Raw genomic sequence first — 27,931 nt, 5'->3', positions numbered from 1 at the left:
TTTGGAACAGACAAACACGCAAATTTCTTTTTTTTAATCACATTTATTGCAAATAAAAATTCAGCATTATATTCCCGCATCACTCCAAACTGCACGGATGAAAGAGCACCAGCCATGCAGATTCTACACCAGTCTTCTTGCTGTTGTGAAAATACAACACAGTCTATGTTGAGACAGAACATAAGCATTGACATACTGAGCCAGACCAAAGGTCCATCAAGACCTTATCCTGTTTCCAACAGTGGTCAATCCAGGTCACAAGTACCTGGCAAGATACCAAAACAGTAAAACAGATTTTATGCTGCTTATCCTAGAAATAACAAACAAAATACACAGAGTGTATAAATGCAAATACGATAGTCTTAGAGAATTCTAGACTAAAGTGAAGGAGAGTCTCATACAGGGTACTTAGTAATATTATTTTCACTCAATAGGTGAATATATTACATATATTCATGTCATAATCATTGACTCAACCTCCACCATCCCAATTGTGATAGCAAAAAACAACTTGCTCTGCTTTTATTCTATATGTATGTGTGTATTCATCAAAAAAACACACTGCACTTATTTTAGGCAGAATGGTGCCCTCTTAAAACCCCGACAGGTTCCCGTTTCGTATTAACTTTGTCAAGGGGGAGTGGCTGCAATTCTGTCAAGGAAAAAAGACAACCCAAAAAACAGACGTCAAGTCTCTTGTACATATACCTTAACCCTATTATTTAACTTATCTAAATATTCGCATTATCTTTCTAAAAGCGGCTAATGGCTTACCCGATTCCTGCCCCAGGCTTTTGTGTGTGCTAGCTTAAAAAAATGGCGACAGCGTCTTTTTATTGCCATATAGTCAGCTGATGGTGTTACGTCAAGCGTTAATCTGTAAGGACCATAACGAGGCTCTTAAAGGTGTAACGGATCTTAAAAAATCTATAACGGATCTTAAAAATAGCTTACATCTACTATCTACGGCAAGTGTTGGAAAACACATGGAGAATTTTTGAGATTCAAGCGCATCTGTACCACTGAGAATGATTATAAAGCACATTCAGAGGAATTTGGCATTAAACTACTACAAAGAAATTATCCACGTAAAGTAATCAAGCGTGCATATACTAGAGCAAAATTCAACAATAGAGATCTACTTTTACAGGGATCACAACAACGACAGCAAGATGATCATATCATGACATTTGTCACTAGATATACCCCAGGCGGTGAATCAACAGCAGGGATAGTCAGAAAACATTGGGATATTATCAGATCCCACCCTGTGTTTGCAGACTATAACATTAGAACTGCATTTTCACGTTCTAAAAATCTTAAAGAGATCTTGAGTCCTGCTGTTTTGCCGACTACATCAAAGAACAACGAGCAGATGAAACCCACAGGACATTACAAATGCATGAAACCACGGTGCAAAACATGTCCAGCTACGATTGAAGGCATAAGCTTCACCTGCAATGATAGAACATTCACATTGAAAAGCTACACCACTTGTCATTCAGTGGGCATCATTTACTATATAGTATGTCCGTGCGGCAAATATTACATTGGCAAATCAACTAGATCTTTACATGAAAGATTGATTGAACATCGCTCACGAATAAATGCCCAAAATTTCGGAGCACCTTTAGTCCATCATTGGGTGTCTCTCAAGCATACTATAGAAGATTTAAAATGCATGGTAATCGAGCAAATACTCCCCTTGAAAAGAGGAGGTGATCTCAATAGAAGAATCTTGCAACGTGAGACCTATTGGATTTTCACATTAGAAACAATAGAACCAGCAGGATTAAACACATATATCCAATGGGGAAGTTTTTTCTAATTTTTTATAATTTTCTCTAACTTATCCATTGGAGGTGTCTTACAGTTTTTTCGAGTACATTTTTTTCGAGTACATTTTCTTTTTGGCTCCCTCAAATTTTGGACCAAATGTCGATAAGGTTTCATAATGTTTCTCCATGACGTTTTCCAACACTTGCCGTAGATAGTAGATGTAAGCTATTTTTAAGATCAGTTATAGATTTTTTAAGATCCGTTATACCTTTAAGAGCCTCGTTATGGTCCTTACAGATTAACGCTTGACGTAACACCATCAGCTGACTATATGGCAATAAATAGACGCTGTCCGCCATTTTTTTAAGCTAGCACACACAAAAGCCTGGGGCAGGAATCGGGTAAGCCATTAGCCGCTTTTAGAAAGATAATGCGAATATTTAGATAAGTTAAATAATAGGGTTAAGGTATATGTACAAGAGACTTGACGTCTGTTTTTTGGGTTGTCTTTTTTCCTTGACAGAATTGCAGCCACTCCCCCTTGACAAAGTTAATACGAAACGGGAACCTGTCGGGGTTTTAAGAGGGCACCATTCTGCCTAAGATAAGTGCAGTGTGTTTTTTTGATGAATACACACATACATATAGAATAAAAGCAGAGCAAGTTGTTTTTTGCTATCACAATTGGGATGGTGGAGGTTGAGTCAATGATTATGACATGAATATATGTAATATATTCACCTATTGAGTGAAAATAATATTACTAAGTACCCTGTATGAGACTCTCCTTCACTTTAGTCTAGAATTCTCTAAGACTATCGTATTTGCATTTATACACTCTGTGTATTTTGTTTGTTATTTTAATATATGGGACAGAGTGACGGTCTCAACTAATATCCTAGAAATAAGCAGTGGATTTTCCCAAGTCCATCTCAACAATGGCTTATGGACTCTTCTTTTAGGAAATTATCCAAACCTTTTTCAAATCCTGCTATGCTAACTGCTTTTACCACGTTCGCTGGCAACAAATTCCAGAGTTTAGTTACACATTGAGTGAAGAAATATTTTCTCCAGTTTGTTTTAAATTTATTACTTAGTAGCTTCATTGTGTACCCCCTAGTCCTATTATTTTCAGATAACCAAGTGATTCACGTCTACTCCTTCCACTCCACTCAGTATTATATAGACCTCTTATTGTATCTCCCTTCAGCCGTCCTTTCTCCAAACTGAAGAGCCCTAGCTGCTTTAGCCTTTCCTCATAGGGAAGTCATCCCCATCCTCTTTATCATTTTATCTGTACCTTTTGTAATTTCACTATATCTTTTTTGAGATGCGGTGACCAGAATTGCACACAGTATTTGAGGTGCGGTCGCACCATGGAGCAATACACAGATGAGAGCAGCAACTGGTTTTATGCCATAACTTAAACTGTCTCTAAATATCTTGGTATGGAAGTACATTTGGCCTATAACATGAAACCTGTTTAATAGAATTTGTGGAGAAAATTAAGTGTAAACTATTCTACAAATCCAAACAGGAACATGGTGAATGGTCTCACTGCCTGACATATATTAGCCTAATGTTAGACCAATGGGGCTGGGAACCAGTTGAGCCCAGTTCAAATCCCACTGCATCAACTTGTGATCTTGAGCAAGACACTTAACCCTCCATTGTCTCAGGTAGAAACTCAGATTGTGAGCCCTCTTGGGACAGAAAAATACCTGAAAATAAACTGTAGTACAAGAGATGGACTCTTTCCTCCCCTTTCCTTTTCTGTCCTGTGCTCATTGTAGTTTGATTTGGTGAATTAATATACCGCTTAATACAGTTAAGTTTTAAAACAGTTTACCATAAAACAGGTACAAGTGCAATTTATTTATTAGGATTTATTTACCACCTTTTTGAAGGAATTCACTCAAGGCAGTGTACAGTAAGAATAGATCAAACATGAGCAATAAGCAATTACAGCAGGAAAAATATTCAAGTAACAATACGAAGTATGGCATGGTATAGTACTTTAATTTTCCTTATATTAGGGTCCCTTGGTTTTGTGTCTTCTACTACCTATGTATTCCAAGGGAAATCTGAGTGTAGTTTCCCCAGGTGCGTGTCTGTTTTCGTTTTTTCTTTAATAAGTGGTCCTCAATGCTTCCACTCCTGGATTGTCACCCTTAAAGGTGCATCACATCCTTGCCTTATCATAAGACTTCCAGGATATATTCTGGAGCTGATCCTATCACTGGTCCTTTAATTTCTTTTAAATTTCACCATCAGTGTAGACACCAATGTAAAAAACTCAAGAAAAACCACTCGTGTCTCACTGCTGGTCATTTTCTAACATACACACCCTGTGAAAACACACTACTTGCATTACTAGAAACCTCCTACCCATCCCCACCCTGTTAGACTGTCAATGAAATACTTGGATGTTTTACTTATATATACTCACAAATAGAGACTCTTCCTACCCAGTCTGAACTTAATTCATATGTAGTATTCAATACCCCACATTCTTCAAATCTTCAATATAGTAGTATACATTCCCTATGAACCTCGGTGATGTGCAATCATCAGCAGTTTCTCAATCTGGCGATAATAGCAAACATCAACCTCTTCATTGGTTCATTAAAGTATTCTTAACTTATTCATTCTATTTATTAAAGCCCATAATTTAAATTGAACTTATCTTCTTTCTTTTAGTTTTATCAGACTCAGGGGTTAGGCTGCCCGACATGCACGTTTCGCTCCGAAATGAGCTGTCTCAAGGACATCCCCCCATGATCTTACTAGCGTCCGCTCAGCAAAAGTTATTCAATAGCCAAGCATAAGCCTGGAAGTCTTATGATAAGGCAAGGATGTGATGCACCTTTAAGGGTGACAATCCAGGAATGGAAGCATTGAGGTCCACTTATTAAAGAAAAAACGAAAACAGACATGCACCTGGGGAAACTACACTCAGATTTCCCTTGGAATACATAGGTAGTAGATGGTATACTACTTGCCAGTGCTGTAGCGAGGGTGCCTGACACCCGGGGCGGGTCGCCACTGTGCACCCCCCCCCCGGGTGCAGGGCACGGCACCCCCCCTCTGGAGCGCACCCCCCCCCCCAGAAACGCACCCTACCTTTCAGCGGGGGGGGGGGGGGGCAGGCAGGAGGGCCAATCCGCCCCCAGTGCACGTCACTGGGAGCTGCATCGGCTCTGCTGCTTCCCTGTTTTCTCTGCCCCGGAACAGGAAGTAACCTGTTCCGGGGCAGAAAGAGCAGGGAACCAGCGAGCCGACACCCCCCCAGCGCGTGCACCCAGGGTGGACCGCCCCACCGCCCCCCCCCCCCTTCCTACGCCACTGCTACTTGCAATGACTACACAATACATAATAGAACATTGTAATTGGTAGTGAAGAGTAAGGCAAAGTTGTAACATATAGATGAGTAAGAAAGTAGGAAGAATTAGAAAGTAAGGTGACTGATTTGAAGAAAGTTGCACATGAGGTCAGAGAGATGGTTAATGAATGAGATGGTAATGAATGTTCAAATAAATAAAACCAAACAATATAATTCTTAACCAAAATCAAAGGAAATAATAAGCCGTCATCGCAGTCAGAAATTGACTTAATATGTCTATGATCCAGCAAAGACATTCTCGAAAATCCATGTTTTGAGAATCTCACAAAACCCAAAGTGGCTTGATAAACTGCTCACGTCTTCAGGTAGAGAGTTCCATAAAAGAAGACCAATGTAACAAAGTTTTGTTTCTTGTGAAAGTTAGTTTCACAACTTGGAGCGATGGAAGCTGAAATAAACAACACTGAGATGAATGCAGCAATCAAAAGTACTGTTGCTGTGCTCATTTTAGTTTTTTTCCCTTTCCTGTAATTGGCATTATACTATTATAAACTGTTCAGAAAGAGTATTCAGGGGCGTAGGCAGACAACAGATTTTGGGTGGGCCTAGGCAAGAAGTGGGTGGGCACCAAGTGTTCTCCCCCCCCCCCCCCCCACACACAAAACAATATCTCAGCTGGTGTGAAAATGCTTCTTTCCACCTTGGCAGTGCAGCAGGAATACACTGAAAACTGAGCATGAGCAGGTACTGGTATTGTAGAGAGTAGTGTTTTCGTTACCATCAGATGGAAGTCTTCAGCTGGTGGAGCTTGGGATCCCCACCAGCTACCACTAAACGTGTGCTACTATTAGGTGGGCCTGAACCCTAAGTGGGTGGGCACTGGCCCACCCAGGCCCACCTGTGGCTATGCCACTGGAGTATCTATACTTTGATATATCAAAATAAATTAAACTTCAAACTTACTTTGATAGCTTTCAGGATTAAGTGGTATATACAAAATTTTTAAAAAATTACTATGCACAGTTCAGAAAATAAAAGCTTCTATACTTTTTGTATTTGATAATATCTGAAATGGAGTTTCTTCAAACTATTTTTAAAGATCTGGCGGTTTACAAAGCTACATGTACCACCATTACCATCTCCAGAAACAGGAATAAAAGTCAATGCCAACAAAGTCTATTCACTTTAAATAGGCATCACTGGCATTGCTGCGCAGAAATCACTAGCGCAATTTGGTAATAGCAGCCCATAGTTTGCCTAGTTTTGCGACTTCAGGTGACCTCCAAAGAGTAAAATACATGAAAATTGCAAATTCTTAAAATGGCTCAGACTTTCAGTCACAGCTACATGTAAATTCATATTTTCACGCCCCTCACCTGCTCTCTACGGTCTCAAGCAGCATTCCATGCCAAGAAGGATCTGTTTACTTCCTGGAAACCCAGCACTTCCTTTATAGCCCTGCAAGAGGGCACTGGCTGATGTCATCACTTCCTGTCTAGATAAGGAAGTTCCTGACTCCCAATCAATGCCTTTGCAACAGGTCTCCTAGAGTTGTCTAGTGTGTGTTGCAGCCTTGTTCCAGTTTGTCTCCTGTTCCTACCTCTATCTTATTCTAGTCCTACTCCGTGTTCCAGCCTTGTTTCTGTCCTGCTTCCTTCCAAGCTCCAGTCTTGTCTTGAGTCTAGCCTTTGCTCAGGTGTCTCATGCACCGCAAGTCAGGGCCTAGCCAGCCCTCAGGTTGGCTAGGTAGCATCAACTCAGCTGTGAACCAAGAGCTCACCCCAAGCTGTGACACGTATATTTGCAGTGTAGTTTAGCAAGACAATAAGAGGGTAACTGTACGAGACAGTTTTAGGTGGCAAAAAACTTAGGCAAATGGTGGTCCATATGCATACATAAATGACTAGAATGTAAGTATGCGCCAAGATATGATAGTCCTTTGCAGGTGGATGGGTATATGGCTGGAGTCTGGCTGGGGCACACATTTGTGTATGTGTATTATACAATTAAATCTACACCCATTCTTTTGCAATCCAGGTGTGGCTGGTGTAAGTTTTCATTCCTGCAAAATAAGCACACACAAAATGGCTTACATGAGTATTCGTGCCTTCTTTTCTTTATAGAATCAGGCTTTTTCCTAGTGATCCCTTATAGAATTACCCTCTAAGACAACCATTGTGATTTACTTGCATAAATGGGCTCTTAAAAATTAGATAATGTCTAAAATATGTGTAGTACACATGCTCAGGAACAGGGTTTGGATTCAAGGTGTGCACAAGAATGAGGACAATAGGAAACCTGTGGGATTATGTGGTGTTGGTAACCAAACGGTCATTAAGAATCTGGGGATGGAAGGAGACAGATCCAAACTGCATGGGGACCAGATTATATCCCCATGAACCAGTGGCGTTCCTAGGGTGGGGCTGACACCCGGGGCGGATCACCGATGCGCCCCGCCCCCTGGGTGCAGCCCCCCCCCCCCCGGTGCAGCGCGACCCCCCCCAGCAAAAGGACCCCCCTACCCACCCCGGCAAAAGAACCCCCCCCCCCCCCGGGTGCATGCTGCTGGGGGTGGGGGGTGCCGCGCGCCGGTCAGCTTCCTTCGTTTCCATGCTCCCTCTGCCCCGGAACAGGTTACTTCCTGTTCTGGGGCAGAGGGAGCATGGAAACAAAGGAAGCTGACCGGCACGCGGCACCCCCCCCCCCCAGCGGCGTGCACCCGGGGCGGACCGCCGCCACCTTGGTACGCCACTGCCATGAACACCTCGACTAAAACTTAGAACACCAACATCTTACCTAAAAATAATTACTAACTACCACCCAGTAGCGTCTATCCCGTTGGTAGTCAAATTGATGGAAAGCATGGTAACCAAACAACTTACAGATTATATAAGCAAATTCTCAATATTACACGAATCACAGTCAGGATTTTGCCCCCTCCATAGCACCGAAACAGTACTACTCACTCTCCTAGCCAAATTCAAACAGGAAATAGCAACAGGCAAAAACATCCTCCTCCTCCAATTCGACATGGTAAACCACAATATACTAATAAGACTACTAGACAAGTTCGGGATCAGTGGAAACATGCTCAGCTGGATCAAGGGTTTCCTAACCACAAGAACATATCAAGTAAAATCAAACTCAAGAACATCATTGCCGTGGAAAGCAGACTATGGAGTACCACAAAGATCACTGCTATCACCGACCCTCTTCAACTTAATGATGACCCCACTAGCCAAGTCCTTATCCAACCAAGGCCTTAACCCTTTCATCTACGCAGACGATGTCATAATATACATTCCCTACAAAACTAAACTGACAGAAATCACCAACAAAATCAAGCTAAGCTTAAACATCATGGACTCATGGGCAAATGCATTTCAACTAAAACTCAATAAAGAAAAAACACATTGTCTCATCCCAACACAGCACGGACAACCCCACAATTATCGACACCCCAGATTACACCCTCCCTATCTCAGACAGCCTGAAAATCCTTGGCATTATAATGGACCGCAACCTAACACTGGAGAGCCAAGTGAAATCCACCTCAAAGAAAATGTTCCACTCAATGTGGAAACTCAAACGCGTAAAACAATTCTTCCCGAGGGAAACTTTTTGCAACCTGATACAATCAATGGTAATAAGCCACTTGGATTACTGCAATGGAATCTATGCAGGATGCAAAGAACAAACCTTAAACTTCAGACTGCTCAAAACACGGCAGCTAGGCTTATATTTGGAAAAACGCGATTTGAAAGTGCAAAACCCCTCCACAAAAAATTACACTGGCTCCCAATCAAAGAACACGTGCACAAAATTATCTACGGCAAAGCCCCTAGATACATGACAGACTTAATCAACTTGCCAACCAGAAACACATCTGAATCAACACGAACATATCTAAATCTACACTACCCAAGCTGCAAAGGACTTAAATACAAATCTACCTACGCATCCAGATTTTCCTACGTAAGCACACAACTGTGGAACGCGCTACCAAAAGCCTTGAAAACGACATACGACCACCTAAACTTCCGGAAAATACTAAAAACCACCCTGTTTAAAAAGGCATACCCTACCGACCCAACCTAAATGCCTGAACTTGGCTACACAAAAAAACTAAAGCACATAATGAACATAACACAACTCTTCCGCTCTACGATTCCTAATGTGGCTCTACCACATGAACTTTATCTTACCACAACATCACATTGTATTTGTTCATACCGGAGTCTGCAAATGCCTCTCCGGTACTATGTAAGCCACATTGAGCCTACAAATAGGTGGGAAAATGTGGGATACAAATGTAACAAATAAATAAAATAAATAAGCAAATAAATAAATAAATGAAAGAGGATTCTATGTTAACAATAACAGCATGTTTTTTCTTGCATATTTAACAAAGTGATGCCTATTGTTTTGAATTATATTTAAACACATTATAGGATGCATTGTATGTTTTGTTTGAATTTACAAAACTTTTAAATGTCACTTGGTACGGGGATAATGAGGGAATGTTACCAGTAGGATGAGGATGGAAAAGAAGGGACTGGGGATGGATGGGGACCAGGTTACGTCCCTGTGCACACCTCTAGACAGGGTACAGCATAGTTTAGAAGTACAACTAACACACTATATATAAAATACTTGCCATTCCACTTATTTTATGGGCTCACATGCCTGATCCTGAGGGGCTGTAAATATCTGCACTTTCAGTCTAGGCTATGGGTGGGCAACTACTACTACTACTTAACATTTCCAAAGCGCTACTAGGGTTACGCAGCGCTGTACAATTTAACATGGAAGGACAGTCCCTGCTCAAGGAGCTTACAATCTAAAAGACAGGTGTACAATCTAACGACAAGTGTAGAGTCCGTCTGATAGGGCATACTATATTTCACGAAAGGTTAGGTGCCGAAAGCAGCATTGAAGAGGTGAGTTTTAAGCAGAGATTTGAAGATGGGTAGGGAGGGAGTTTGGCGTAGGGGTTGAGGAAGATTGTTCCAACATAGGGTGAGGCAAGGCAGAATGAGCGGAGCCTGGAGTTGGCAGTGGTGGAGAAGGGAACTGAAAGGAGGGATTTGTCCTGTGAGCGGAGGTTATGGGCGGGAACATAGGGGGAGATGAGGGTAGAGAGGTAGTGAGGAGCCGCAGACCGGGTGCATTTGTAGGTAAGGAGGAGAATCTTGAATTGTATGCGGTATCTGATCGGAAGCCAGTGAAGTGACTTGAGGAGAGGGGTGATATGAGTATATCGGTTCTGGCGGAATATAAGATGTGCGGCAGCGTTCTGAACGGATTGAAGGGGGGATAGATGGCTAAGTGGGAGGCCGGTGAGGAGTAAGTTGCAGTAGTCAAGGCGAGAGGTAATGAGAGCGTGGACGAGAGTTCGTGTGGTGTGCTCAGATAGGAAAGGGCGAATTTTGCTGACGTTGAAGAGGAAGAAGCGACAGGTCTTGGCAGTCTGTTGGATATGTGCAGAGAAGGAGAGGGAGGAATTGAAGATGACTCCGAGGTTGCGGGCAGATGGGACGGGGTGGATGAGGGTGTTATCAACTGAGATAGAGAGTGGAGGAAGAGGAGAGGTGGGTTTAGGTGGAAAGACGAGGAGCTCGGTTTTGGACATGTTCAGCTTCAGGTGGCGGTTGGACATCCAGGCAGCAATGTCGGATAAGCAGGCCGAAACCTTGGCCTGGGTCTCTGCGGTGATGTCTGGTGTGGAGAGATATAGCTGGGTGTCATCAGCATAAAGATGATACTGAAAACCATGAGATGAGATCAGTGAACCTAGGGAAGAGGTGTAGATTGAGAAGAGAAGGGGTCCAAGGACAGATCCCTGGGGAATTTCAACAGATAGTGGGATGGGAGTGGAGGAAGATCCATGAGAGTATACTCTGAAGGTGCGGTGGGAGAGATAAGAGGAGAACCAGGAAAGGACAGAGCCTTGGAACCCAAAAGAGGACAGTGTGGCAAGAAGTAAATCATGATTGACAGTGTCAAATACAGCGGATAGATCTGTATACAGAGAGGGCTGCATGAATGTCCTGGGATTAGTAGCAGGAATGTTGTGTTACTATTTGGGATTCTGCCGGGTACTTGTGACCTGGATTGGCCACTGTTGGAAACAGGGTACTGGGCGTACTGGGCTAGATGGACCATTGGTCTGACCCAGTATGGCTACTCTTCTGTTCTTATGCCAGTATTATCCCTAGCGGGCCGTACACAGAGGTGGGCAACCTTTATACAGAGAGGGCCGCATGAATGTCAGTACTATCGCTAGTGGACTGCACACTGAAAATTAACAAATGTGCCGTATAATTCACTGCCAAAACTCAACGTGATGACCAAATGAACATAAATTACCAGGATGGTCCGTTACCATATACGTCTGTCTTTCCAAACAGTTGCTAACACTGTCAAACAAGTCTTGTCCCAATGAAGGACACAATAGCAGTAGAGGCTGACCGAATTTTGGTTTTAGTTTCACCTTTAGCTTTTGGTTGGTGGGACAGGGCAACAAAACCGTGGTTAATGAGGATTCTGTGGGCCATTTTCTATGTATACTTCCCATGGACTCGTTGGCTGCAGATTGCCCATCCATGATCTAAGTGCTTCATTCAGCAGGATTTGTGCTAGTTTAAAAACACATATGTGCCTATGTGTCTTTATAACATAGGGCCAAAATAGGCCCTGCCCAGTTAACCTAGCTGATGTGTTTATAAATCTAGGCCTTGTGGAGGATAATTTTGTCATGTACGCTACCTTGTATTTCGTGCTAATGTTGACACACTTTTAGTTAATAGAAGATCTTGTTGCATAAATAAGGCCTGTGGCATAGGCGGTCAGTGGCCCAACTGTTTGGGGAGGCTAACGGGGGCAGGGTTAGTGGGTGGTGCCAGGGGTGTGGCTTACATCCATAACTGTCTGACAGCATACAGAAAAAAAAGCGCAAAAGTAAAATAGTCACAATTAATATCTTATATTAAATTTAGATATTAGATATGTATAATATGTCCAAGAAAAAAAGCAGTTGCTCAAAGCATATATGTTTTATGCAGTGTCTTCTTTCTATTTGATATTTTTTTCTCTCACCATGTCCACCATCCTCCTGTGTCCTTATGCGTCCTGTCTACCATCTGTAGCCCTGTCCCTATCCTTCAGTGTTCCGATACAGCTCTTAAATTCAGCAGTTTCCCCTCCATCCATATCCAGCATTTCTCCTCACTCTCCTCCATCCATGTCCAGCATTTCTCCTCTCTCCCTTCCCCTCCATCCGTGTGCATCTCCTTCCTTTGTCTTTCCTTCCCTCCATCCCTGTCCGACATTTCTCCTCTCTTCCCTGCTCTCCACTCCATCCATGTCCAGATTTCTCCTCTCTTCCATCCATGTGCATCTCCTTCCTGTCTTCCCTCCCCTCCATCCATCCATGTCCAGCACCTTCTCTCTCTCTCCTACCCTTCCATCCAGTGTCATCCCTCTTTCTCTCTCTATCCTTCCACCATTACCCTCTCCCAATCCTTCCGTCTATTGTCTCCGTCTATCTCCCCTTCCTTCTAGACAGTTCTCTCTCTCTCTCAACCCTTTTCCAATCAGCATGTCCTCTCTCTCCCCATCCTTCCAGTGTCTTTCCTCTTTCCCTCCCTAACCTTCCATCCAGCGTCATCCCTCTTTCTGCCCCCTCCTTCCAGCATTTTCCCCGCTTTCTCCCTCCTTTCATTCAGCATTTCTCATCTGACAGCTAGGGTCTCCCCCAGTTTCTCCCCAGCAGCTTCTCTCTATCTCCTGCCCATGTCCCCTCTTTCTCTCCCCATCTTTCCACTCATCTCTCGTTCTCTGTACCCCTCTTCCATCCAGCATCTTCTCTCTGACTCTCCCCTGCTCTTTTCCATGTCCCCTTTCTCTCCCTATCTCTCTCTGACTCTCCCCTGCTCTTTTCCATGTCCCTGGCTCTCCCCTGCTCTTTTCCATGGCCCTCCTTTCTCTCCCCATCTCTCTCTGACTCTCCCTTGCTCTTTTCCATGTCCCTGGCTCTCCCCTTCTCTTTTCCATGGCCCCTCTTTCTCTCCCCATCTCTCTCTGGCTCTCCCCTGCTCTTTTCCACTCTCTCTCTCTTTCCTCCAGCGTCCTCACTTCCTTACCATTTCCAGCCATGCTCTCTCCCTCCGGGCCTCTCTACAGTAGCGCTGACACAAGAACAAAAAGAAGCGCTGGGCCGCAGCAGCCTTCAAGCATGCGCTGTCGGCTCTGCCAGTCCTCTGCCCCCAGAACGGGAAATTGATGTCAGCAGGGGCAGAGGATGGCAGAGCTGACAGCACATGCCTGAAGGCTGCTGCGGCCCCGCGCTTCTTTTTGTTCTTATGCTGGCTGTGGAGAGAAGTGGCGGCAGCGGTTCAGTGCGATGCTTGTTCCTGCCGCCGCTCAACAGAAGCGGCGGCAGCAGCAGAATTCAGTGGGACTCAAGTCGGGGCTACATTTCAAGGAGGAGGCAGGCGGGGAAGGTCACAGCTGGGCTGGGGAGGCTTAGCCTCCCCAAGCCTCTTATACGGGGCGCCTATGGCCTGTGGTAAATAGTATGCGGTAATCCAGGAGTGTCTTTTGGTAAATCTAGCCCTGATTATGGTATGGTGCAATGCAACGGAAAGAGATGGAATTTTTCTAGACCTCTATGTAGCATACAGTATTATTTGAGGTCAAGATTGTGAATGGGTAGGTACGTACCTGCCAAAGTCTAATGTTACATCTCAGCAGGAATTATGCTGGGTTGTCTGATGACAAAGATTTCAAAGGAATCCAGGTGAAGGAATGCTTACATTGAGAACAGACCATAAAGTTGCAACCGCCGTCTTTCTGCAAACAAACATATCATCACTAGAAATGATAGGGAACAGCTCTGAATTTTGTTTTAAAATGTGAGAAGTGCATGAAGGAGCCTGGTATAAATTTCTTGTACAGTTATGTCAACAGTCAATTGCAGCATCAAGATCCAAATTCACTGGGAAACTGTTGTATGGGGCTACTTTTGGAGAAGAATTTAGGTTGAAGTTTAATTATTATACATATGATAGCACTCTGCAACCACACAGCACTTCTCAGGCTGTTTCTCTTCTCTGACTAACCTGGATGGGAACTTTACAAGCAGGACATGTCTGTGTCTCTTCTTTTAAAAATGTGGCACTTTGCCTCTCTTCCACAATTTTTTGCTTTCTTCTTTTGCGAGTTCGTATACGGGGAACCTTTATATTTGTCTCCATTGGTTCTAAAGAGATGTACAAAAATAGAAGCTCTCAGTGTGTGCTCTGCTATAAATAAATCTCAGCCCGGAACTTCTTCAACAGTCTAAATCAGATTTGCTATCTTTCTCCTTCTTGCTTGCCAGTTGCCAGGTCCTGGGGTTTTGCATCCCAGATCCATCAATTTACACAAGTTTGTATTGAAGTACAGCAACGATTCCCAAACCTGTCCTAGGGGAAGGGGGAAAGGGGAAATAGGATTTGATATACCATCTTTCTGAGGTTTTTACAACTACATTCAAAGCAGTTTACATATATTTCAGGTACTTATTTTGTACCAGGGGCAATGGAGGGTTAAGTGACTTGCTCAGAGTCACAAGGAGCTGCAGTGGGAATTGAACTCAGTTCCCCAGGATCAAAGTCCACTGGCTAACCACTAGGCTACTCCTCCCATAGGTGCCGACTCCGTGGGTGCTGTGGGTGCTCGAGCACCCCCAATATTTTATGGACCGGAAGTTCCCTTCCAGCCCAGCCAGAATTTTAAAACTACTCTACTACCCTTCGAGTTCCAAGGCCACCCCTCCCTCCGAGTCCGAGTTCCAAGGCCCCCCTTTCATCTTTCCGTCCGCCCGTCCGAATTTTAAAAGCCCTCTTACCTCGCGTCAGTGAAAAGCGTGTACTGCAGGCTCGTCGGCGCTTCAGCCTTCCCTTCTGTCTCTTGGTTCTGGTCCCGCCCTCATTTCCTGTTTCCGCAAGGGCGGGACCAGACCAGAGCTGAGAGACAGAAGGGAAGGCTGAAGCGCCAACGAGCCTGCAGTGCACGCTATTCACTGACGCGAGGTAAGAAGAGGGAGGAGTGGCCTAGTGGTTAGGGTGGTGGACTTTGGTCCTGGGGAACTGAGGAACTGAGTTCGATTCCCACTTCAGGCACAGGCAACTCCTTGTGACTCTGGGCAAGTCACTTAACCTTCCATTGCCCCATGTAAGCCGCATTGAGCCTGCCATGAGTGGGAAAGCGCGGGGTACAAATGTAACAAAAAAAAAAAAATAAGAAGAGGGCTTTTGAAATTCGAAAGGACGGACGGAGGGAGGGGGGCCTTGGAACTCGGACGGAGGGAGAGAGGGAGGCCTTGGAACTCAGAAGGGAGGGAGGCAGGCCTTGGAACTCGGAAGGAGGGGGGCCTTGGAACTTGGAGGGAGGGAGGGAGGGAGGGAAAGGAGAGAGAGAGGGAGGGAGGGAAAGGCGAGAGGGAGGGAGGGAAAGGCGAGAGAGAGGGAGGGCGGGTCCCTGGAACTAGGAGGGCAGGCGGGAGGGCCTGGAACTCTGAGGGAGAAGGGGGGGCTAGAACGCCGAGGGAGGGGGAGGGGTGGGGAATGCACCACCTGTAAAAAAAAAAAAAAATTTCAGAACCCCCAATCATTTTGAAAAGTTGGCTCCTATGACTCCTCCACTCCACTGAAAACCCCAGCCAGTCAGGTTTTCAGAACATCCACAATGAATGTTCAAAGATCAATTCACATACACTGCCTCCTTGATATGCAAATTATCTATCTCATGCATATTCATTGTCGATATCCTAATAACCTGATTAAGTGGGGTTTCCTAGGACAGGTTTGGGAATCAATTGAAGTACAGCTTCTGGAGCCTTCATCATTCTTACATGTTTTTTTAAATGACAGATTCTAGTACCATCTTAAAAAGAGCATACCTTCAGCAGAATGGACCCCACTTACACACCTCAATACCTTTAGGCACAAAGGAATTTTCCATAGGTACACAAATGTTTACCTGCAGAGAAAATCTGTGTGAAAACTGCTCCCACACTCCACTCTTACTCCATTGCGGGGAACAGAAGTGACAATCAGGTCTAGGGTCATCCTGGCAAAATACTCCCCCACAGGGAGTTTGCATCTGCAAATTCTGCAGAGCTGGCATCTTCATTGGTCAAATTAGGTAGTCTCCTAGAATAGAGGTACACCCAGCCAGTTGGGTTTTCAGGATATCCACAATAAATATGCATGAGAGATTTGCATGCACTGCCTCCTTTGTATCAAATCTTTCTCATGCATATTCTTTGCAGATATCCTGAAAATCTAACTGGCTGGGTGTGCCCTGAGGACTGAGTTGAGAACCACAGCCCTAGAATATTACTATTTCTGTAGAAGACAGGTTGTCCCACTACCAAAATTAGACCAAGATTTGTAGCTGACTCTTTGTCACGGTCGTGCCCTGGTTTCAGGCTCTCAGTCATCTCGCCCCCTGGTGGCCAGGCCTGGTGGCTGCATTGGATTGTCTGTGTGCTGTTTCCCGTTTCAGACTTCAGCCCAGTCCAATCCGGATCTTCTGGCCTGCCAGACTTGCTTGTCTTGTTTGAGCCTGCACAGCACCCGTAGCTGCCTGGTGATTGCTGCAGCTGAATCTCAGCTGCTGCTGGGCTTATTAGCCATTTGGAAACTCTCTGCTTTGCCTTTGCATCGCCTAAGGCCCTGGTTTGTTGGTGCTTGTTGCACTTCTGCCTAGCTTGGTTTTTATTCTAGTTCCTTGTCTGATGCTAGTTAGTTTGTGTGTAGTTTAGCTTAGGGTTATTGTTTGTTTCCTAGACTTGTTCCTTGTCTGTCTTTTGTGTTTAGTTTCTGTTCAGTGGCTGCCTGGCAGCTTTCAGTTCTGTCTCATGTTTGTCAGTGTTTGTTCCCTGTTTTAGTGGCTGCTTGCAGCTTCCAGTTCCTACCCTGTTCTGTAAGTCCTGTCGGCCGCCTGCAGCCAGGGGCTCAACTCCTGGGGAAGGGCGGCTAGTGCAGGTGAAGTCTTGCTGTTCTTATCTGAGTTCTGTCTTGTTCCTGCTCCTCAGCAGTGGCCCGAGGGCTCATTAACCTAGTTCCTGCTTTGGAAAACGTGACGCTCTTCCTCATTCCCTATAAATGCAACTACAATGCTTTTACCAAGTCTTTTGGAACTCCCCCTGCTTCCAAACATAACCACACATTTTACTGAATTTCTAAACATATAAGACTTGCCTTCAGTTTTGCATGGTGATATTCCATGATAGGTCCTTTTACAAAGAGTACAAAAGGGATGGCGACAGCTGGAGCAGATTCCCATAGGGCAGCCTGGTTCTTGCATGACCGGCATCTGACAGTTGAGGCGGGGACAATACACCACATCTGCCATTGAATCTAAACTGGACTGCAGGAGGAGGCGGTCATAGCGGGAAAACAGTTGCTCACCAACTAGCTCCTTCACCTGCAAGAAGAGAGGGCAAAAACACAGCACCTGCTACAGCAGCAGCACCACCATGATCATAACCATCCAAAGAAATGGCAACCTGTAGGAGGACCACTACTTCGCTAGTAAAACTGAATATTGATGGGACATCAACAAAGTCACAAAGATTATTGATAACTAGCTACAGTTCCATCCAAGAATGTTCCAGTTTGGCTCGATTTGGCAGGGGGCAGACAGCTGGCTGTGCAATCCTGATCTTAGTGGTGATTTTCTTCCAAGTCATGGGTATCCTGGAACCTTTTGGAACGTGCATTACTTTTTGTACACTAACTTTAAGGGAAACTTTATTTTTCTTGTGGGTAACATCTCTGCTCTCCCAGAGCTCAGAGTAAAGTTAGAAGCACGCAGAGAAAAGGAAAGGGGACTTGATATACCACCTTTCTGTGGTTACATTCAAAGCAGTTTACATATTATACACAGCTTCTTATTTTGTACCTGGGGCCATGAAGGGTAAAGTGACTTTCCCAGAGTCACAGGGAGCTGTGGTGGGAATCAAACTAGAGAACTGCACAGGAATAGGGATTGCGAGATTCTTGCAGGGATGGAAGAAGTTGCCATGGGATTCCTGTGGGGGTGTAGTCCAAACCTCTGGTGATTCCAGAATGAGGCTTAGAATGTACAGAGAGAGGCAGTTGAAACTCCAGACTGAGGCTTGGAACACTCATTGGTTGAATACCTTCCCAAAAAACATGGGGGCTATTTGGGTTGGGAGGAAACAAAGGGCTGCAAAAACGTAATTTGTAGTGTTGACTCCTCCAATCCAATGCCATCAGACTGCATCACCCACTTGTGAGGTTTATCAATCCTGCTGTCTACAGGTGAGCATCATTGCTTTACAGACTACAGCCATATTTCATTAAGGCAACTGAGTAAATTACCTGGGCAGGTGTAGCCACAGAAGTGCACTCTGGTTCTGGACAGTTGAGGAACTGAACCTGGCCTTCCTTGATCTGAATTTCAAAGTAGTCTTTCAGGCAGGCACTGCAGTACACATGCTGGCACTCCTTGAAGTCCATGCATTCACTGCCCAGCTTCTCCGAGAAGCAGATATTGCACATGTACAGCTTACTGTTGAAGCATTTCTTCTGCTGAGCCTGGTCAAAATCCAGGATGTCCCTGATCAGGCTTGATAAAGAGTTCACATCCTGTATAGCTCTTTCATCCAAGGCTTCCCCGTCAGCACTATCAGATTCCCCACATGAGTCAGAATTCTCTTTCCTTGGAATCAGAGATTTACAGTTTTGCTTTCCTTGGTCATATACTCTTAGTTCATAGGGGGTCACAATATGCAGATATGTCAGTGTTTCTTCTTTAAGAAACTGCACCCAGGTAAATAAAATAACAGAGCCTCTGTTTTCACCCCACAAAGTATCTAACTGCTTGCAGAGTGCGGTGAGCTGGAAAATGATAGAAGAGAATGAAATGACTCATAGTGCTTCTAACCACACCTTGAGGCATCATGGCTGTACTTCATTTCTCTATCTGATAGCACAAAAATAGAAACATAATTCATTCAAGAGTCAAAATCTTAGCCTGGTTGTCAATGGGCCACCTCTATACACACAAGCATGTTGTAACTCTCTTTAGAAGACTAATCTATTTCAATACTTTAAAGAAATAAATTAATATAGGAGCAGTTTATCCACCAGAAAATGGAAACACTTAAAGACGATAACATTACACTGGGACACTGGTTAAATAAATTGAAACCTAGTGTTCTAGAGAGAGGTGGAGGCAGATTTTAGTTGTGGAGAGGGGAATTTAGACATCCCGGTCTGGGGATGAAAAATTTCCATAGTATTGTATAAGAGGCTGTGCCAAATGGAGAGCCTCTTGTAACAAAGGTGCAGGACTGCACATATAAGGCTCCCCACTTCCAGAGGGAGCAGCGATTTTAAAAAGCTGAATGTGAGTAAACAAATGTGTTGCCCTAACTCACATGTGCGGACAAGCAACTTTTTTAAAATTGCTGCTCCCCAGTGTGAATGCATACCCTCATCTTGCAGTACCATTCACCCCCAAATCTACCTCCTCAACGAGCCATCTGATCTTCTTGCCCATGTCCACTCATCCTGGGATTCAAGTCCCCCCACCAATCCAAATATTTGACAGTCTGGCCCCTAGAAGAAATACTGTAAAATTGCTGCTAGATATCATAGGAAGGAATTTTGAATGTGAGATTGCTACTGCTTCCACCTGACCCTCAGTAAGACCAGGAATGGGTTTGGGAGTAGTGGGGGTGTGCAGGGGTGTTTAGGGTAGGGACTAAGGTGACTGTATGGGGAGGGCTAGATGGATCAGATGCTTGGAGGCATGCAAATAAAACCATGACATGTAAGAACAGTAAATGCAGAAGGCATTTGTGGTTGACCGTACCTGAACAGGAGATAGCCACTTGCAGAACAGGGTGAATTCTGGAGCAGAGGAGGATGGGTAATCTGGTGGAAATTCAAAATTCAGGAAAATTGGAGGCAGAAAGCAAACAGCATCTTGGAAGTTGTATTTCTGAAGATTTTGGGTAGAATCACCTAAACAAAAAAAAAGGTAATCCTTTTTATACTATTTTATAAGGTTTTGAGGGAAATCGCTGGGGGTTATTTATTTATGATTTATTATTTATTGCATTTGTATCCCACATTATCCCACCTATTTGCAGGCTCAATGTGGCTTACATATATATATATTTTTTATTCACGTCATGGCATTGTATAATAAGGGGATTTTTTAATACTTTACCATAAAATGTTCCATGGCAAGGGCTAACCCTGAATCTCAGCCATATCTCTGATAACGCTTGTCTAGTAAGCCTGACAGGACAGTACGGATTGTAAAGGTGGAGCACACGGGAGCGGTGGTGGGGGTATTCACTCCACAAAAGCAACCCTCGAGGATTCAAAAGCAGTACTGTGGAGTTTATTCATAGCAGAGAATACCTCTAATCCAATACCAAACAAATGCAACTAGAATCTGGGGAGGGGAGGACCCTGGGGAGAAAGCGTGGGTAGTGTTATATAGTATCTAAGTAAATGTAACTAGTTACTGTACTTAAGCAAAATGTTTGTTACTTTTACTTGTAAAGGATAACATTTGTTACTTTTACTGAAGTAATAATTTCACCAATTTTAACTACTTTTACTTGGTTCCACTCTTAACAATTTCTGAGCTATATTGCCCCCCCCCTCGTAGCATTAACTTGTAACAATACTGAGAACTTTAAATCATGTAATAAATGTTTCATCTCAACCCAGTATTGTTACAATATAATGCTACAAGAGGGGGGGGCAATATAGCTCTGAAATTGTTAAGAGTGGAACAACATATTATTTTTTCTTGGCAGACCTTTCACTCTTTTGGATTAAATAAAGAAGTGGAATAGGCAAAAGTTTTGTAATGTAACATATAGAAAGTGATAATCAGTTGAGTTCAGTTTATGGATAATGGTGACATCATGCGATTTGGTATGTGGATCGTGGTATTTAAGGACTGCCTGAGTGCGCATGTGTCAGCATATTTGGCAGTTCAAACCCTAGTAGCCCTGCCCATGAAGATGCACTGAAAATGTGTTGATGTTGGCAAATGTAAGTGTATTTTATGTGATAAGTTTAATATTGAATGATTTTGGCACATTCTACATTTCTGTTCCTGTATTGTGGTCAACAGCAACCCAACCCATAAAAGGTGGCATCTTAACAGCTACTGAAGATGCCCTTTGGTGAAACACAGTCTTGCATAGAGCTGTTAACCAGAAAAAAAAGAATAAAAGAAACATTCTGAGGTGTATCTGGATCTTCAATTTGATGATATTGATGGGCTACATCAGAATTACGTGGACTATAACTGCACAGTATTTATTTGATTAAAGGACCCTTTTATTATCCACAATTTTTTTCCATGGTTTTTTTTTTTTTTTTGGGGGGGGGGGGGGATTTATACAATACAGGACATTGAGGATTTATTCATTAATCTTCAGATAACTGCTTTTCTTTTTTTTATAAGTGGCTGCAAAAGTCTTCCAAATACCACTGATTGTGGATAAACATAAGAAGCTCAACAATGAACATTTAGTTAGGAAGACTGAGTCAATAATATGGTGTGGCATTGTGTGATCCACGTGGAGGGTGATATAAAGGGCGGTTTTATGTAATGGATTAAGTATTATTTTTGTAATAAAATACAGTTTAGATGAAGAATAATTTCAATGATTAATTCCCTATTTTTATGTGGTGTCACCTAGGGAAATGCTGAATATCACACTTAGTCAAACGTCACAGTAAAGGAGACTAATTTAATGGATGATGCCAAAAAACTTCTACTGGACTCTAAAATGTTCACAGCAATAAACTTTTGCTGTGAACTTTTTAGAGTCCAGTAGAAGTTTTTTGGCATCATCCATTTTGTCTCCTTCACTGTGGCATTTGACTCTGGTTTTCCAGTGTGGAGGTTTGTTTCTTCTGTCGCTGAATATCACACTTAACCATACAAGAGACAACTGGCTGCTTAAACCCGGATAGTCAATGCTGGTGCCTGAACATGGCTAAGAATTGAATATCGGGGCTAAAGCCACCACCGGGTGAATATTTACCCCACAGTCTAGTACAACTGGAAAGCCATAACCTGAAGAATACAAAGACATTGACTTACCGCTCATAAATATTCTGAATTTTTGGGGCAGCTCCAAACATACACTAATCTCCCCACCTTGGACAGATTCTGCTCTCTTGAACTCGCTGTCTGAGTAAATACTAGCAAGGGATAGCAGTTCATCTTCCTGGGCCTCTCTGTCTTCTGGGGACATGTTTTTCTCTGCGGAATAAAAGAAGTCATCCAAATTCTTAAGTGCTATTACTCTATTCAAACCATAGACTGTGGGCCTCTGACCAAGGAGACTCTGGTCCTTGAAAGCTCATGCCTCAATAAATTGGTTAGACTACAAGGTGCCACTTGCCTCTGTCAATTTTGTGGACAGTTAGAACAGAGCAAGGGTTTAATCCAGTGTTTTTCAACTGGTGTGTCGCAATGAGCTATTGCACGGGAAGGGGATTTGAGGAAGTCTGTGGCGATCCCACAGGCGTTCCCTCTAGGTCCATGGGGACCCCATAGAAATCCCATGCAGGTCCACGGTGATCCCGTGGGAGTGTATGAGTCTCTCAGTGACCCACCTACCTACCGAGAGTTCTCCAAGATGTCCAAGTACTGCCTCCTCCTCAGGGCCGTGCCAACACGGTAAGCGAGGTAAGCATGGCAGGGGGGCGCTCCCCTCTGGGGGGCGCCACCGCACCATGCTCACCTCGCTCGCCCTCCCGCTCCCATTGTTCGACTTCCCACCCTCTTCTCCCCCCCCCCCCAAAATCCCTTTTCTTTTTTTTTCCTTTTTAAATTTACCTCCGTGGCAGTTCCGGCAGCGCAGCGTCAGTGAAGGAGGCGGCGCTGCGCTCCCGACGTCTCTAGCCTTCCCTTCGCTGTGTTCCGCCTTCTTCTGACATCATTTCCTTGATGTCAGAAGAAGGCGGAACACAGCGAAGGGAATGCTAGAGACGTCGGGAGCACAGCGCCGCCTCCTTCACTGACGCTGCGCTGCCGGAACTGCCACGGAGGTAAATTTAAAAAGAAAAAAAAAAGGGATGTTGGGGGGAGAGAAGAGGGCGGGCAGTTGAACAATGGGAGCGTGAGGGCAGGGGAGAGACAAGAGCATGGATGCGAAGGGGGAGGGGAGAAGAGGGCGGGCCAGGCCAACTGGGACATGGGAGCGAGAGGAGCATGGATGCGAGGGGAGGGGTCATGGAAGGGAGAGGGGGGAATTGCTGGAAAAGGATGAATAGAGGGGGCAGGGGACAGAGGAGCATGGATGGGCATGGATTGGGAGGGCAGGGCTCAGAGAGAGAGGGGAATTGCTGGAATAGGATGAATGGAGGGGGCAGTGGACAGAGGAGCATAGATGGGAAGGCAGGGCTCAGGGAGAGAGGAGAAATTGCTGGACATAGAGGGGAGGGAAGAGAGATGAAGGAGATGAAATGAGGGAAAAGGAAGAGAGGAGATAAACTGCACATGGATGAAGAAAATAGGCAGAAGCTGAGGACCAGAAATGCAGAAGAAAGGAGGAAAGGAAAGAAATAAATGGAAAGGAAGCCCTGGAAACGGAGTTAAGAGGACAGATAGCAGCAGAATCAGATACTGGGCCAGCATGATCAGAAAAAGAAAGTCACCAGACAACAAAGGTAGAAAAAAATCATTTTATTTTCATTTTAGTGTTTGGAATATGTCCACTTTGAGAATTTACATCTGCTATCTTATTTTGCAATGTATAGCAGTTTGTTTCTAAGAATATTGCTGACAATTCCTGTCAGTGTGGCAAGTGGTGAGCGATCATTTTCACGGGGGGGGGGGGGGGGGGGGTGCCGCCGCCGCCAACTGATAGTCTGCAGGGGGGCGCCAGAGACCCTAGGCACGGCCCTGCTCCTCCTCCCTTCAATAATTCAGTGAAGTTGCATGTTGTCTCTGCCCAGGATGAGGTCAGCAAGGCTCACATCACTTACACACACACACACACAGGGCAGCAGCATCGGAGGTCACCTGATCTACTCACACATGCATGTGCTGATCTCCACATGCAAAAATATAATGGACCTCTCACTTATTTTGGTGGCAAACTTTGACCACCAATGCGCTGAATCTTCACGGATAACCAATTATATTGTGCAGTATCACCAGCTATCCGCTAAGCGCTAATTGGTGATATTCAGCAAGAGACAGCCGTCTATCTCCCACTCAATATTGCTAGATAGGCGGTAAAATACTATTTAACTGGCCAGGTGCTGTTCCTGTCCGGTTAAATAGTTTTATATATTGGCCAGAATCTTAATACTCATTTGTTAAATGATAAAATATATTCTTAAAAAACGGATGGTGAGCCTTGACAATTTTTGCACCTTGTAAACGTACTGCAATATGAAAAAGGTTGATCACTAATTTTAATGCCAGGTGATCCCCCTCAGTGGTTTTATCAAAAGTGTATCATCTTGCTGTTTGATGGAATTATTTTGTCTGCTTCACAAAGAATCAAAAGATGATGGGAAGCTGGGGGGAGGGGGGGGTTGGGGAATCAATGTTTTTCATGATCCTTCCTAATATGGGCAAACTAAATGGCGACCTACCAGTTGGTTATAAGTTCCTGTTAAGAGCCCACCAAACACTGCTGTTCTATTTTAAATGGCCTCAAAGCCAATGTTGAGAAGTTTCAGCCTTTTAGTTTTCCTACCTGGCAATTTCAGCAGCCAGGATAAGTACAATCTCTATACCTCCTACCCACCCCCATCCTCCCACCCTGTCAGACTGTCATAGTAATGCTTGAATGTTTTCACTTATATACACCAGGGGCGTAGCTATGGGTGGGCCTGGGTGGGCCCAGGCCCACCCAATTTCAGCTCAGGCCCGCCCACCCAGCTGATCTCTCCAGACTGGCAGCAGCGGCGAACTGGCGAGCGGTGGCAATAAAAGCATAAAGCAGCGAAGCTCTTCGATTCTGTCCTTCGCTTTCCGTTTCCTGCCCTCTCAGCGTCCCGCCCGAAAGGAAATGACATCAAAGGAAGGCGGGACGCTGAGAGGGCAGGAAACGGAAAGCGAAGGACGGAATCGAAGAGCTTCGCTGCTTTATGCTTTTATTGCCGCCGCCCGCCAGTTCGCCGCTGCGACTACAGAAGGAAGCCATTGATTTATAATCTCTGTTTCTACTCCCCTGCACAGCCGTCGCCATTCACTTAAAGCACAGCAAGCAAACCAGTGAGCTGCTGTGCTGCCTGCATCCACGTTGTCTTCTTTATTCAGCAGAGGGTGGTGAGCAGAGGGAAGGATGGGACTGGGAGGGGTAGTGAGCTGAGGGAAGGATGGGACTGGGAGGGGTGGTGAGCAGAAGGAAGAAGCAGGAGATAGATGGGACTGGGAGGGGTGGTAAGTACAGAGTATGGGGAATGGGGGACTAATGAAGTGGGTGAAAGATGGGGGAGGAATTTAGGAGACTGGGTAAGGGAGAGACAGAGGGGGGAATGGGAGTGCTGGAGAGGGAATGAGAGGGAGATGGTCAAAGGGGAGAGAGGAGCATCGATGGACATGGATGGGAGGACAAGGACCAGGGAGAGAGGAGAAATTGCTGGACATGGAGGGGAGGGCAGGGGAGAGAGGAGAATTTCTGGATATGGATGGATGGATGGAGGGCAGGGGAGAGAGGAGAATTGCTGGATATGGATGGATAGATGAATGGAGGGCAGGGGAGTTGCTGGACATGGGTGGATAGAGGAGAGGGCAGGGGAGAGGAGAGTTGTTGGACATAGGTGGATGGAGGGGAGGGTAGAAGAGAGTTGCTGGACATGGATGGATGGAAGGAAGGGCAATGGAGAGAGGATGGTTGCTGGACATGGGTGGATGGAGGGGAGGGCAGGGAGAGAATTGTTGGATATGGATGGAGGAAAAGGAAGGGAAGACAGGAAGGAGATGCACATGGATGGAGGGGAGAAAGAAGAAATTCTGGACATGGATGGAGGGGAGGGAAGACAGAGGAAGGAGATGCACATGGATGGAGGGAAAGGGAGAGAGAAGAAATGCTGACATGGATGGAGGGGAGAGAAGAGAGGAAGGATATATGAGGGAAAAGGAAGAGAGGAGAAAAACAGCTCATGGATGGAGAAAATAGGCAGAAGCTGGATCCACTGGACAGTCGAGTCTGTGGAGGACCCAGCTTTTACTTACAGATGTAGGGCAAGAAATGAAGAAGAAAGGCAGAAAGTAAAGAAATAAATGGAAAGGAAGGCCTGGAAACGGAGTTAAGAGGACAGATAGCAGCAGAATCAGATACTGGGCCAGCGTGATCAGAAAAACAAAGTCACCAGACAACAAAGGTAGAAAAAAATCATTTTATTTTCATTATAGTGTTTGGAATATGTCCACTTTGAGAATCAGGTGCTCAACATTAAAAGTTTATATTTATTTATTTATGGCATATAATCCCTCATTAAACATGAATTAGATTGGAACCTGGGATCATTTAATATTTTTTTTTTCCTGGAGAGAGTAATGCATTGCCTCCCCCCCCCCCAGGCTCTCTCCCTGGCTATAGCCAGCTCTGCAATTTTGAGGGGGGGGGGGGGGCGCAGAGGTGGACCGGGGAGAGAGCCTGTTGTTAAACATTTACCAGCAAACCACTGTCTCGTGCCCACCCAAAAATTGACTTCTGGCTACGCCACTGATATACACTGTCAGCTAGCACATTTGCTTATTTCCGATCGGACGAAGAAGGGCAACCTTCGAAAGCCAATCAAGAAATGTATTAAGTTATGTCCAATAAAAAAAGGTATCATCTTATTTTCTTTTCCATTTTTTATTTTGTTTGATTTCTATTGATAATCTCTATAGGCAAACCTCTCGGAGTAGCTTTCAAGGAGGCTTAATCTTGATATGGGAAATCGAAAGGGCTGAAAAGGACCCTGAATATTTGGACAAACAAAATCCTCTTCGTTCGGACTTTCCCTGCCTTCCTCTCATTGTATTTCTCCTTCTAAACTGCCTTCCCCTCCTCCTCATTCTGGATCCCAACAGCTCCAGCCCTGACCGTGACGGTAGGGTGGGAAAGGAGGGAGGATGTTGATTACTCGCTCCAGCCCACCGGCGGCGAGAGTAAGAGGCATATTTTCAAAGCACTTAGCCTTCCAAAGTTCCATAGGTTTCTATGCCTATGGAACTTTGGAAGGCTAAGTGCTTTGAAAATATGCCTCCAAGGCTCGGGACGGGAAGCCAGTCCCCTGCCCGCTGAACGCTCACTCCGAGTCCCTTACCTTTGGTACACAGTCGCTTCTGAAGATCTGTGTCCTGAACTCCCGATCAGGAAGTGGGCGGCTCGGGCTGTTGCCAGCACCCAGCCACTAAACATTACATCAGACGCTCATTCAGCCGCTACATCGTGACGTACGACTTGGCAGAAACAAATGCGCCCCTGCATTAGACGTAAAGGAGCGTCGCTCGTTTAACGTAGTAACGATTTTTAAATAAAGTAGCCATGGAAAGTCCCAAATTATTCAAAGGCAGAGGTGTACACCCCCCAATAGCGAACAAATGCCTTTCCTGTGTCTAGGGAGGGGTCATCTGGATTAGGTATCCCGTCCCTAATTTGAAAAGTTTGCTCCTTTGAAATAAATCATAACAATGTCACCTTTAGTTAGTGGATGTAGCTGACATCTTTTTTTTTTTTTTCCATAGTAGCCTAGGAGGCGTTGAAGTCATTGACAGAAGGTATTTCCCGGACCC

General features: G+C 44.7%; 1 protein-coding gene across 2 annotated transcripts; it reads right to left on the bottom strand.

Moving 5' to 3' along the window:
- Positions 1 to 72: 72 nt before the first annotated feature.
- Positions 73 to 27,571, bottom strand: LOC115476182 (E3 ubiquitin-protein ligase RNF14-like). Of its 2 annotated transcripts, none has more exons than XM_030212412.1 (8): positions 27,463 to 27,571; positions 22,283 to 22,444; positions 20,018 to 20,169; positions 18,520 to 19,038; positions 17,374 to 17,599; positions 14,245 to 14,384; positions 13,847 to 13,975; positions 73 to 140 (listed from the first exon to the last, which is right to left on the bottom strand). In XM_030212412.1, exons 2-7 carry the CDS (start codon positions 22,434 to 22,436, stop codon positions 13,880 to 13,882), a joined length of 1,287 nt encoding a protein of 428 aa, XP_030068272.1. In that variant the 5' UTR covers positions 22,437 to 22,444; positions 27,463 to 27,571; the 3' UTR covers positions 73 to 140; positions 13,847 to 13,879. The 2 variants fall into 2 exon arrangements, with proteins under 2 accessions (XP_030068272.1, XP_030068271.1); XM_030212411.1 differs by lacking the exon at positions 73 to 140 and adding an exon at positions 6,646 to 7,184.
- Positions 27,572 to 27,931: the final 360 nt, after the last annotated feature.

Source organism: Microcaecilia unicolor, chromosome 8 (assembly GCF_901765095.1).
Source record: "Microcaecilia unicolor chromosome 8, aMicUni1.1, whole genome shotgun sequence".
Classification (NCBI taxonomy): Eukaryota; Metazoa; Chordata; class Amphibia; order Gymnophiona; family Siphonopidae; genus Microcaecilia; species Microcaecilia unicolor.
Note: the sequence above shows the minus strand (reverse complement) of the source record. Positions and strands in the feature narration are given on the sequence as shown.

Bases quoted from the DNA above. Each gene is read 5' to 3' on its own strand.
- LOC115476182 (XM_030212412.1), bottom strand. From the start codon at position 22,436: ATGTCCCCAGAAGACAGAGAGGCCCAGGAAGATGAACTGCTATCCCTT. The intron at 20,170-22,282 runs GTAAGTCAATGT...TTTTTTGTTTAG, and splicing joins ATTCAGAATATTTATGAGCG to GTGATTCTACCCAAAATCTT. The intron at 17,600-18,519 runs GTAATTTACTCA...CTCTTCTTGCAG, and splicing joins CTGTGGCTACACCTGCCCAG to GTGAAGGAGCTAGTTGGTGA.